Consider the following 12,392-nt stretch of genomic DNA (forward strand, 5'->3'; position numbering starts at 1 on the left):
CATCCACATGACTACTTAACAACTGTCTGTAACTCCAGTCCAAGAGAATTGATACCCTGTGATCTCCGTGAGCACTGGATGCACATGGTGCATGGACATACAGGCAGCCCAAACACCCACCCACATACAAATTTAAAACAACACAAAACATTGTTCACCGGACATAGTGGTGCATACCTTTAATCACAGCACTGGGGAGACAGTGTGGTCTACATTGTGTGTTTCAGGACAGCCAAGAATACATAGACTGTTTCAAAATACAAAAAAATTATTTGCTAATTACACATAAAATAATTTAATAATACGTTAGTCTATGCAGAATATGTCTTGACTTCTGTTACAGTGATTTTTTAATGTATTGGATCACATGCCTTTAATTCCAACATTAAAGAGGCAGAGGTAGGTGAATCTCTGGGAGTTCAAGGCCTGGACCTTCCTATGTAGACCAGGCTGTCCCAAAAAACAATAAAAATTTAAACTGGTTGGTGGTGGTGCATGCCTTTAACCCCAGCACTCCAGAGGCAGAGACAGGTGGATCTCTGTGGGCTCGAGGCCAGCCTGGTCTACAGAGTTGATGCCAGGACAGGCTCTAAAACTACACAGAGAAACCCCGTCTCAATAAACCAAAAATAAATAGATAAATAAATAAAAATTAAAATATAAAATAAAAATCCACTGGTTTTCTATAAAAAGTGAACATTAGGCCAGGCCCAGCTACTCATGAGTCTAAGACAGGAGGATAGCAAATTCAAGATCTTTCTGAGCAATTTAGTGAGGCCCAGTCTCAAATACAAAGTAAAGAAGAAAAAGTAGAAAGTGGGGAAGAGGACTGCTGAGAATTTACTTAGTGATGAGATGCTTGCCTCATATTCATGAGGTCATGGGTTCAATCTGAGCATCATATTGACAGCACATGCCTAGCACTCAGGAGATGGAGGCAGGAGAATCAGGAGGAGTTCAAGTATAGGAAGATATAGGACCTACGGCCAGGAGAAGAACCAGCCTGGAGTCTGCCTGAGGAGCTATCAAGTGGCTCTGTCAGAGGTCCTGATCATGCTTAGCTAATAAGGGGCAACCAAGCAATGTCAACTGATGGGAACGCAGCCTGGGTGCTGGAAGAGGGCATATAAGGCTCTCACCATAGCTGAATAAAGGAGTCTGCTGTTTGTCTTTCACCTGACCTCCAGCGCCTTCTCACCCTCTCCCTGCCACATTCAAGTTCATCCTTCGCTACATATCAAATGCAAGGCCAGACTACGTAGATCTGTGTCACAAAAAAGAAGAGGTGTATATATAAAATCAGTGATAAAGTACTTGCCTACCACCACCACGTGTAAAACTCTGGGTTCCATCCCCAGTACCGGAGGGGAAAGTATTATCCACTCACTTGAACACCTTTTCAGGCTAGTGATCACTCATCTAATTATTTTTAATTGGTATATCTTCTTAGATCCTATGTCCCAGAAGCAGATCATAAGATGGAAATCGTTGTTCAGGGGTTTTGAAGGGGTGCTCTCAGGAAGATAAGTGAAGGAACAAGGAAATGCAAAGCAGGTGGAGAGGACGGGAACGAAGCTCAGTGGGAAGATGACTCTGGTTGGAGAGAGCAGTAAAGTAGTCTGCAGACATGGTGCACTTTGTCTCCCTCAGAGCCGCAACAGGCATCCTAGCTCCTCACAGAAGCAGGGAACTCTCTGAAAACTTGGAGTTGATGGGGTGAGGTGTGGGGCAACATTCTCCACAGGTTTAGTTTCTGGTGTTTAAACAGACACAACAAGGCGAGAACTGTTTTTTGTTTTGTTTTGTTTTTGAGGCAGGGTTTCTCTGTAGCTTTGGAGCCTGTTCTGGAACTAGCTCTTGTAGACCAGGCTGGCCTCGAACTCACAGAGATCTGCCTGCCTCTGCCTCCCGAGTGCTGGGATTAAAGGTGTGCGCCACCACAGCCTGGATAAGAACTGTTTTCAAACACAACATTGAGTGTTTATTCTTTAGGGGGAAAAGGCTATGAAACTGATTATTTGGTTTACACTTAAAGATTTAGGTGCATTTTGTCAAAATGTGTAGGAAAGAGAATATACAAATTTGTACTTGACAACTGTTATGTAGCTATTTCCTCCGAGATAAAGCTTTCCATTTTATAGAAGCCCTTTAAGATAGGATCTTCTGAAGTGAAGTGAAACATGCAGTCCTTCAGAGAAGCTACTTAAAGTCTAAAGTCTCGGGAAATAAACATCTCAATAGTTTCAGGATGTCCCTGAAACTGACCAGAAGTCTAGAACCCTCTTTTCCCAAGCTTATGTAAACAGTCAGGACTGCTATGCGATGTTCTTAGACACTCTGAGCTGCCCAGAAGAGTTTCAGACATGCTGAACTTCCTGGAAGAGGCAGAAATCAGCCAACTTGCCTGGAAGAGAGACCCCTCTAGTTCCAGTAGATCCAACTTTGAAGGGATCTTTTAGCTTTTGGAGGGGCAGTGCTGCTTGAGAAGGTCCTGAAGAAGGCAGGTTGAACTGCCTGGAAGAGGCTCAGACAAATTGAGCTGCTTGTCAAACTATCTGCAAATTCTTCAGTGAACTCTGAGATTCCAGATTTCATGCAACTTTATCCATGGTGAAATGGGCTTTGGTGATACAACGGTCTGACTCGTTTCTGCTCCAGTAAGTACTCTCACACCTACACTCCTATAAGTAACCACACAAAGCTCATTGTCTTATCAAGTTGGACTTTGGTAGTATTCCTATTTTGGTCTGTCATTGGTTCCCTATCTGGGGTGAGTAGACGTTAGTTAGATTAGTGTAACAGCATGAAAGTTTCAGAATGCCTCTCCCAACCCTACAAACTCTAACCACGGCCAAGTACCATGACTAGGTGATAATTTGCATCTCTTTAAATACCTCCTTGCTGGATCTCTACAAATGTAATCATAGTAACTCCACTATCAGGTTGGTTTTCCATTTCCTTTCACTATGAACACTAAGCAAATATGCTAAGACTTTTGTCTGGTTTTTTGTTTTGTTTTGTTTTTCGAGACATTAGCACAGGAACCAAGCTGGTGCTTACAGACCTGCATGGTCCAGAAGCCTCTGACATGCCAGAGTGGAATCCAGTGAGGGACACCATTATGGTTTGGATCAAAAATGTTTGGTTGTGGCCGGGCGGTGGTGGCGCACGCCTTTAATCCCAGCACTCGGGAGGCAGAGGCAGGTGGATCTCTGTGAGTTCGAGACCAGCCTGGTCTACAAGAGCTAGTTCCAGGACAGGCTCCAAAACCACAGAGAAACCCTGTCTCGAAAAACCAAAAAAAAAAAAAAAAAGTTTGGTTGTCCCTATTGGACGTCTGTGAAATGGCTGGCTCAAGAGAGCTTTGATATCGTTAATGGATTAGTTCATTGCTTGGCTGTTGGGAGGCATGGGAAACTGAGGACACAGCCAGGCATGGGTATACACCTTTCTAATCCTAGCACCTGGGAGGCAGAGACAGGAGCATCAAGGAACCTTCAGTATACAGTAAGTTCAACACTATCCCTATAATCTTAGTACTTAGGAGCCTGACCAAAAGGATTGTAAATTCAAGGCCAGCCTGCCATAAGAAAACCCCGTTGAAGAATACAGGGGTGGGGAACTAGGAGGTGAGACCTGGCAGAAGGAAGGGATCCTGGGGGGTATGTTCTTGGGAACCTATCCTCCCTCTGCTTCCCAGTCTCTACAAGGAGAGCAGTTTTGCTCTGATACATGCCACCACTCATGGTATTCACCCTCAAGCAAAAGCAATGGGTGAAGGGATAATGTCTGATATCATGAGCCAAAGCTAATCTCTCCTCCTTCAAGTGTATTTTTTTTGGAACTTTATTATAGCTAACAAGCACATAGCCACTCTCAGCCACTAGCAGATGTGAATCCTGCTATGGCTCTCACTTCTCTTCTCCCAGCCAGACGGCTCCAACTCTTCTTCCCTCCTTTCTTGTCACCCTGATGACACATAGCTTACATGACACACATTTCCTTCTCAAAGAGAATGGGAGAAAGCACTTTACCAGTTCCATCCTGCTGTGTAGATCAAGTCCTTCACCACCACATTTATTAGGATATACCAGGATCATCTGGCAAACCACCATGACTGCATACAGTAAACCATAGACTGCATTGAATACGGCGCATGTACCTTCCAGCAACAGCTTCACAAGAGAGTCCAGTGTACTCACTTTCTGTCTTCGTCCAGCTCTGCGCAGGGCAATGGGTCAGATTTGAAGTTTGCAGTCAGTGTCGAGCTAGGGTGGGTCTTACAGAGGGGCCTGTTCCTGAAACAAGTAGCCCAGATCTATGTTGGGCTGAGCACTGTGCCCTGTGCTGCTTCAGAGAAGAGTAGGATGAAAAACAGTTGCCACCTTTATATCTTGGGAAAATTCCCTCTTCAAAGTGCTTGGGACTCAGACATCAATCCTGTAGCTCTTGAAGCCGGTCTCCTCCCCAGTGAGTCACAGGTGCCAAGCCTGCATCAGCAAGTCTTTGTATGCACCAGGTAGTTTCAGTGTTGTCACCAAAGCCAAGGCCAGCTCCTGCACAGTCTTGCCTTCTGCCCAACATCAGAGCCTTTTACTGTGTCCTGTCAAATATGTGCCACCACACTACAAGGAAGATAACTGAAAGGTTCTAACCTTCCAGAGACAAAGAAACCGCTCACACCCATGAGGAAGATCAAGCATATTTATTACTGTACACGAGCAACTGTTTTCCAGTGTGAGAGGACAGCAAAGCTGTTAGAAATGGTCTTCCAGGTAGGAAACAGTGACAACCTAAGAAATAGTTTCACTACATTAGGCAATGTTTTTACATGTAATTTTCAAACATTCCATTTTAAAGAGTCAACTTTCTATACTTTAACATATTTTGGAACAAAAAATGGTTTTAAGTGTGTCCTTGTCCAGCCAGGTTCCTGCTTGCTTCAGTGGGATCTGCAAGCTTACAGGAGAGTATGCTAACTTTCAGTCCAGCCCTTGCTCTGTGTGATGAAATCAACTGAGGACAAAAAGAGACAGCGGGTTAGATTCAAACACTACCTTGTACACAAAGTTGAAAACCAATGGCCACAAAGGGAGAAGTACAAGCTTTTGTTGTTGTTTGGATTTGTGCTTTTCTGAAACAGAAAAGTATAGCTCTGACTGGCTTCAAACTCATGGTCTTCCTACTTTGGTGTCATGATTGCTGGAATTACAAGCATACACTGCTGGGTCCAGCTTGGAATCACTTTAAATGGCAACAATTTTTAACTGAAATAAGAAAATTATAGAAAATATTTTATTGCCGGGCAGTGGTGGCACATACCTTTAATCCCAGAACTCCGGGGCAAAGGCAGGCAGATCTTTGTAAGTTCAAGGCCAGCCTGATCTACAAGAGCTAGTTCCAGGACAGGTTCCAAAGCTACAGAAAATCTGTCTCAAAAAACCAAAAACCAAAACTCAGACATCAATCCTGTAGCTCTTGAAGCTTTTTTCTTTTGTTTTTTCAAGACAGGGTTTCTCTATAGTTTTGGAGCCTGTCCTGGAACTAGGTCTTGTAGACTAGGCTGACCTTGGACACAGAGATCCACCTACCTCTGCCTCCCGAGTGCTGGGAATAAAGGTGAGTGCCACCAATGCCTGGTGAAAAATATTTCATCTTTATAGACAGAGTTTTGTTTTGGATTTAAGACAGAGTCTCACATAACCCAGAATGACATCAAACTCCCTATACTGTTGAGAATGAACTGGAACTTCTGGTATTTCTGCCTCTACCTCCCAGGTATTAGGATTACCTAGCTGGCATACTTGATCAAATTGTCAAACAATAATTCTTACATTTATAGTTTTGCTTGTTTGAGATAGGGTTTTATGATTGTCATTTCATGTGCTGGTCTCTAACTCCTGGCCTCAAGCAATACTCCTACCTTACTTTCCCAAGTAGATACAGGCTTAAGGCACTGCACCTGGCTTACAGACTCTGGTCTTTATCATATATCTTGCATACCATAACCATGTTATATCTGCCCAAGATATCTCATGAGTCCAATTTAAATGCCATTTAGAGTCCGAGTATATGGGTTACTGGTAGAGTCTTGACTATGGGGTTCCATCACTAGTCCATAAACTCATAAAAGTTCATGCTTGTAATCCCAGTAATTGGAAGATTGAGGCAAGAGGGTAGCCTAGAATTTGAAATCAGTCAATAATGAGGTCCAAGCCCAGAGGGAAACCCTATCTCAAAAGAAACAAAACAAAACAAATACAATTTTTTACATGTATGTGTATTTTGCTTGCATGCATATCTGTACATCACTTGCATGGCTGGTGCTCTCAGAGTCCAGAAGAGGATACTGGATCCCCTGAAACTGGAGTTAAAGTCTGTTGTGAGCCCCATGTGGGTGCTAGGAATGAACTCAGGTCCTCTGAAGAGTAGCCAGTACAGATACTATTTCGAGACAGGGTTTCTCTGTAGCTTTGGAACCTGTCCTGGAACTAGCTCTTGTAGATCAGGCTGGTCTTGAACCCACAGAGATCTGCCTGCCTCTGCCTCCTGAGTGCTGGGATTAAAGGCATGCACCACCCACCTCATGTGTGTTCTTATGAAGATAGAACAGAACATTTTGTGAGTCCATATGAATGTGGGGAGGTGTAGCATATGACTAACTTCTCTCCTAAGTCTGAGACCAATGGTAACTACAACCTGAAAACTAAGTTCTAGAAATACTGGTGAGGCCATTGCTGACTCCATATCTGCAGTCTATTCAGATTAACTTTGAGGTTACTAGAGAAAGACCATCTACAAATAGTACAGCTGCTTTTGAGGCCATGGTGGAGTAGAAACAGCATCCACAAAGACTGCAGAAGGGTCATTAGAGTTATATCAAAGTGCTGACACTCCTATTCCATTCTCTGCCATTTGTAGAGTTTGTATAGTATGAGGACAGCATTGCTCTGAGCACTAATGCATGTGTGCTCATGAACATACTTGTACATCTCCTCAATATTAAATTCTAATAGAATAAATATCCAAATACAAACTGGAACTCAGTACCTAAGGATTATAACAGAAAATACTAAAAGCATAGAAGGACAGAACACCAGCTGTTGTCCTCTCACCAGTGACCTGGACAAGAGCCAACAATTTGTCACACACTCCCTTGCCTTCTCTGGTTTTGATACTAAGATCCCCTTATCCTTATCCTCTAACATTGGAGAGCATCTTGGGAGTCAGCACTGGCCCTTCACAGTTGTAGGCTCACATAACTCTGGGCTGGGTGAAGTGAACGCACATCTGGGGATTGCACAGACTAAGATACGGAAAGGTGAAACTGGAGTTCACACCACAGCTATGTCAGCTAAGATGCAAGACATTGAACTGCTGTTTAACAGCCTCTCTCTCCTCAAAGAGCAGTGCTGCACAGACAGGCAGGACTGGGGTTTGCTGCCTTGTCTTGAAGTTGTCATTAAAGGGCATTTTTCTCACTATCCTACTTAGTGTCATTGCTAACTCCTTTTATTCTATGACTATTTCCATTGTTTCCATGACAGCCAAAACCTTTTGCACATCTGGAATTGAGAATTATTAAGGGCAACACACTCCTGAGCTGGGTAGTGCTGCTTGGTGGTAGAGCACTTGTTTAGCATATGAAAGGGCCTTGGTTTTAGCCTCAGCTCTGAAAAGAAAAATCCCCATGAAGATTTTTTTACTGCTTGAATTTATAAAAAAACACTACTTTAAAAATACTCACTTTTAAATAAATTTTGCTTCTTTCCAAAAGAAACTGCCACTTCAGTTTTGTTCTCTGTTCATTTGTCATTGCAAGAAACTCATTTGTCTGGTTAAAAAAAAGGATCAAATAAGTGTTCCTGAAGTAGACATGGATAACATTTGACCACACTGTGAAACACATTTGCTCACTAGAAATGGAGTTGTACTCACAGCATTGCAGCTCAGTTCCTTTGGGAATAAAGCATGAAAACTATCACCAGAATCACTAAAGCTAGTCAAGGGTTCAGCAGGAAAAATTCTTCCCAATAAGTTGGCTCAGAATTCTGAGTCAAAATTTAATGGTAAGTTTTGTGATCTGTCTTTGTTTTCTTTCCTTTTTTTATTTTTTATTTTTCGAGATAGGGTTTCTCTGTAGCTTTGGAGCCTGACCTGAAACTAGCTCTTGTAGATCAGATAGGCCTCGAACTCACAGAGATCCACCTGCCTCTGCCTCCTGAGTGCTGGGATTAAAGGCCTGTGCCACCACTGGCCAGCCTCTTTTTCTTATTCTTTTTTTGTTTGTTTGTTTTTTTGAGATAGGATTTCATATAGCCCAGGTTGTCCTACAGATTCACTATGTACCCAAGGATGGCCTTGAACTCATGATCCCCTTGCTTCATCTCATATGTGCTGGAATTACAGATATGCACCACCACGCTCAGTTGTGACCTGGTTTTAACAAATGTCTGCCTGTCTACATGTATCTGTTGCTGTCTGTACTGCAGAACCAGGACAAAATGTGAACTAGATATATAGCTGGGGAGAAGAGATATGGCCAATATAGACTCCTACAACAGCCAATATCTCCAATATGTTTTACCCCTTATAACTGACTATATAAAATGTCATATTTAAGCTGGTTGGTGGTAGCACATGCCTTTAATCTCAGTACTCTGATGGCAGAGGCAGGTGAATCTCTGTGAGTTTGAAGCTAAGCCTGGTCTACAGAGTGAGTTCCAGGACAGCCAGGGTTACACAGAGAAATCCTGTCTCAAAACCATTAAAAAAAAAAAGGAAAGAAAGAAAGAAAGAAAGAAAGAAAGAAAGAAAGAAAGAAAGAAAGAAAGAAAGAGAAAAGACCAGTCTGAACTATATAGACTGATGAATATCTTAAATATCACTATAGAACCTTCATCCAGCAACTGATGGAAACAGAAGCAGAGACCCGCATCAGAGCACTAGACTGAGCTCCAATGTCCAGTTGAAGAGTGGGAGGAGTGAGAATACAAGCAAAGGGGTCAAGACCATGATGGGGACACCCACTGAAACAGTATGCCTGAGCTAATGGGAGCTCACCAACACCAGCTAGACTGGGAAGGAACAAGCATAGGACCAAACTAGTCCCTCTGAATGTGATTGACAGTTGCATGGCTGGGGCAGTCTGAAGGGTCACTGGCAGTGACACCAGGATTTATCCCTACTGCATGTACTGGCTTTTGGGGAACCTATTCTCTTTGGATGGATTCCTTGCTAAGCCTACATATATATGGTAGGGAGGGCCTTGGACTTTCCCCAAAGCAATGTGCCTTGCCCTCTCTGGGGAGTGGATGGGGGGGGGAGTAAGTGGAGGGAGTTGAAGGAGGGGAGGGAGTGGGAACTTGGATTGGTATGTATAATGAAAAAAGATGGTTTTCTTTAAAAAAAAAAAAAGAAAAGAAAAATTTCTAAATATGTATGTTTAAACCAAGAGGGCTTTCCCCAAGATTTCTATTAATTGATTAGTTTCTACCAGATGTTCAACAAAATAATCTAGCCTTTTTTTTTGGTTTTGGTTTTTCATGACAGGGTTTCTGTGTAGCTTTGGAGCCTGTCCTAGAACTATCTCTTGTAGACCAGGCTGGCCTCAAACTCACAGAGATCCGCCTGCCTCTGCCTCCTGAGTACTGGGATTAAAGGCGCGCACCACCACTGCCCAGCAATAATCTATAGTTTTAAGAAGGAATATACAAGAGGATTAGAAATATTTGTATATATTTCTTCTTTTCTGATATTTACCGTGCAACCCAAAGTTTCCTCAGCAATACTTCCTGTGAGACTGCAGGAATGGAGTGTTCCAGTGTGGTCAGTAAGATCAACCAATAGATCAAAACTGAGAAAAACTGACTTAAGTCTGGAAGAATCTTTGTTACAAATTGTACAAGTGTTCGAAGCTTCATTTACAATATAACCACAGCTGGAACTGAAAGAAACAAAGGTTTTCAAAAGATAGTGACAAATTTGATCTCTAGTAGTATTATCTCTTTAACATTCTAATAACATTGTAAAATGTTCTAAAATCCCAGAGGTTAGTATCTTTACTGTGAAACTAGATCCACAAACCCATTCTGTACCAAAACTATATAGACCATACATACACAGTGTAAATCTGGGGACTTGGATGAGATAATCAGACAGATGAATTCACTATCCTGACTGAAGAAAGGCATAATATCTTGCAAAATGTAACTTCTGGGGTGCATTGGGAAGAGGGTAAGAAAGTTCTCTCTGTCCTTTTGTTTGTTGTTGTTGTTTGTTTTGTTTCTTGAGACAGAGTTTCTCTGTGTAGCTTTGGAGCCTGTTCTGGAACTCCCTTAACAGACCAGGCTGACCTCAAACTCACAGAATTCTGCTTGCCTCTCCTTCCTCAGTGCTAGAATTAAAGGCTTGCACCACCACCACCCAGCTGTCCTTTTGTTTGTATTGGTTGAGTTGTTTTCTGCTTTTTAGACAGGGTCTCATGTAACACGAGCTTTGAATTCATGATTTTCCTGCTTTCACCTCCCAAGCATTAGGATTTTAAAAGGGCACCATTACACCAGGCTCTATCTCTATACTTTAAAACTTTTTTATTTTAAATTTGAATTTTCAGTGGACTACATTCAGGCAAATGTATGCTTCAATGCTGAACCTGTTTCTAGTGTCTGTCTTTTTTTTTATGAGTTTTTTTCATTTATTTATTATGTATACAATATTCTGTCTGTATATATGCCTGCAGGCCAGAAGAGGGCACCAGACCCCATTACAGATGGTTGTGAGCCACCATGTGGTTGCTGGGAATTGAACTCAGGACCTTTGGAAGAGCAGGCAATGCTCTTAACCTCTGAGCCATCTCTCCAGCCCGTGTCTGTCTTTTTTTAAAAAAAAATAATTTATTTAGCTTTATTTTATGTGGATTGATGTTAAGGTATCAGATCCCCAGAAACTGGAGTTACAGACAGTTGTTAGCTGTCATGTGGGTGCTGGGAATTGAACCCAGGTCCTCTGGAAGAACAGCCAGTGTTCTTAACCACTGAGCCATCTCTCCAGCCCCTACTTTAAAACTTTTATTTATTTGTTCCAGATACTGAGCCGCCGAGGACCTAGCTGCCTCCCCCATGAGCCCCCTTGCTTCCTGATACTCTGTTCCCCATGTTCCCCCTCTCCCACAGCCACCTTCCACAGGCCATTTCAATCAAAGTTCTCTCCTTTCAGATAACTCTGACTTGTGTCAAGTTGACATAAAACTATCCAGCACAGAACATATTTTGTCATGGGAACCTTTAATTATGGTTTATTTATATGAAAACTTCTTTCATACAACCACTGTTAGGGCAAAGAATAGACAGTAGTTATTTTGTACAAACATGAACTTGTTAAAAACAATGTCTACTTACCATCTATTTCTAACCACTTTGGTAGTTTCATCATCAATGTTTAGTGTAGAAATGTAAGCATAGAGGATGCCATAGAAAGGATCAGCTTTTCCTTCACTTCTCAAAGCTTTTACTTTTAACTGTTCCACTGTATAGACATCAACTATTGTGTTTACTAAAAATAAAAACAAGGATTAAAATTCTATATATGTTCTCAAATATAACAAAGGCTTACATCCCAATACAAAAGCAAGAAAATTCAAGGAAGACATTTAAGTTAAGAACAACACTCCATTAGCTATATTAAACATGTCTATATAATGGATTTGAACATCACAAAATAAGAAAAGGAATGAGAAATTAAGTCTTCACTGAATGAAGAATTTCTAATTATCAAATGATAGCATTAAAAAGGTAAGAAGAGAGAGGTCACTCCAGCCACCAGAACTCTAGATTGGTGTTTAGCCTAATTATCATTATCAGAGAGGCTTCCTCCAGGAGCTGATGTAGAGACATACACCCAAACAATAGGCAGAGCTCTGGGAACCCTGCAGAAGAGAGGGAACAAGGATTATAGGAGCCAGAGGGGTCAAGGACATCAGCTCACAGAATCAACTAAGCAGGGCTCATGGGGCCAGTACTCTCAAATGCTGAGCCATCTCTTCAGCCCCCAGACTGGCTAATATTAATATAAGCTCCCCCATTAAAAAATTAGGGGCTGGAGAAACGACTCAGTGGTTAAGAGCACTAGCTGCTCTTGCAAAAGACCTAGGTTCAGTTCTCAATATCTACATGGTTACTCACAATCATATGTAACTCCAGTTCTAAGGGATTCAACACCCTCTTGTGGCTTCCACGAGTACACATGGTACACAAACATATATGTAGATAAAACTCCCATACATATAAGATAAATTTAAAATTTTAATGTCAAAGCCGGGCGATGGTGGCGCACGCCTTTAATCCCAGCACTTGGGAGGCAGAGGCAGGCGGATCTCTATGAGTTCGAGACCA

General features: G+C 42.1%; 1 protein-coding gene across 10 annotated transcripts in view; it reads right to left on the reverse strand.

Moving 5' to 3' along the window:
• Positions 1-4,690: 4,690 nt before the first annotated feature.
• The window catches only part of Meiob (meiosis specific with OB-fold), a 31,068-nt gene continuing 23,366 nt past the window's right edge, over positions 4,691-12,392 (reverse strand). For all 10 annotated transcript variants that reach the window (XM_050122444.1, XM_050122617.1, XM_050122307.1 and 7 more), the window contains 4 exons: positions 11,400-11,553; positions 9,763-9,946; positions 7,748-7,834; positions 4,691-5,016 (listed from right to left, as the gene is read on the reverse strand). In XM_050122444.1, coding sequence (XP_049978401.1) covers positions 4,906-5,016; positions 7,748-7,834; positions 9,763-9,946; positions 11,400-11,553 — 536 coding nt within the window. In that variant the 3' untranslated portion in view covers positions 4,691-4,905. The remainder of the gene's footprint in view (positions 5,017-7,747; positions 7,835-9,762; positions 9,947-11,399; positions 11,554-12,392) is intronic.

Source organism: Alexandromys fortis, unplaced genomic scaffold (assembly GCF_014885135.2).
Source record: "Alexandromys fortis isolate MF-2015 unplaced genomic scaffold, M_Fortis_MF-2015_v1.1 scaffold_29, whole genome shotgun sequence".
Taxonomy (NCBI): domain Eukaryota; kingdom Metazoa; phylum Chordata; class Mammalia; order Rodentia; family Cricetidae; genus Alexandromys; species Alexandromys fortis.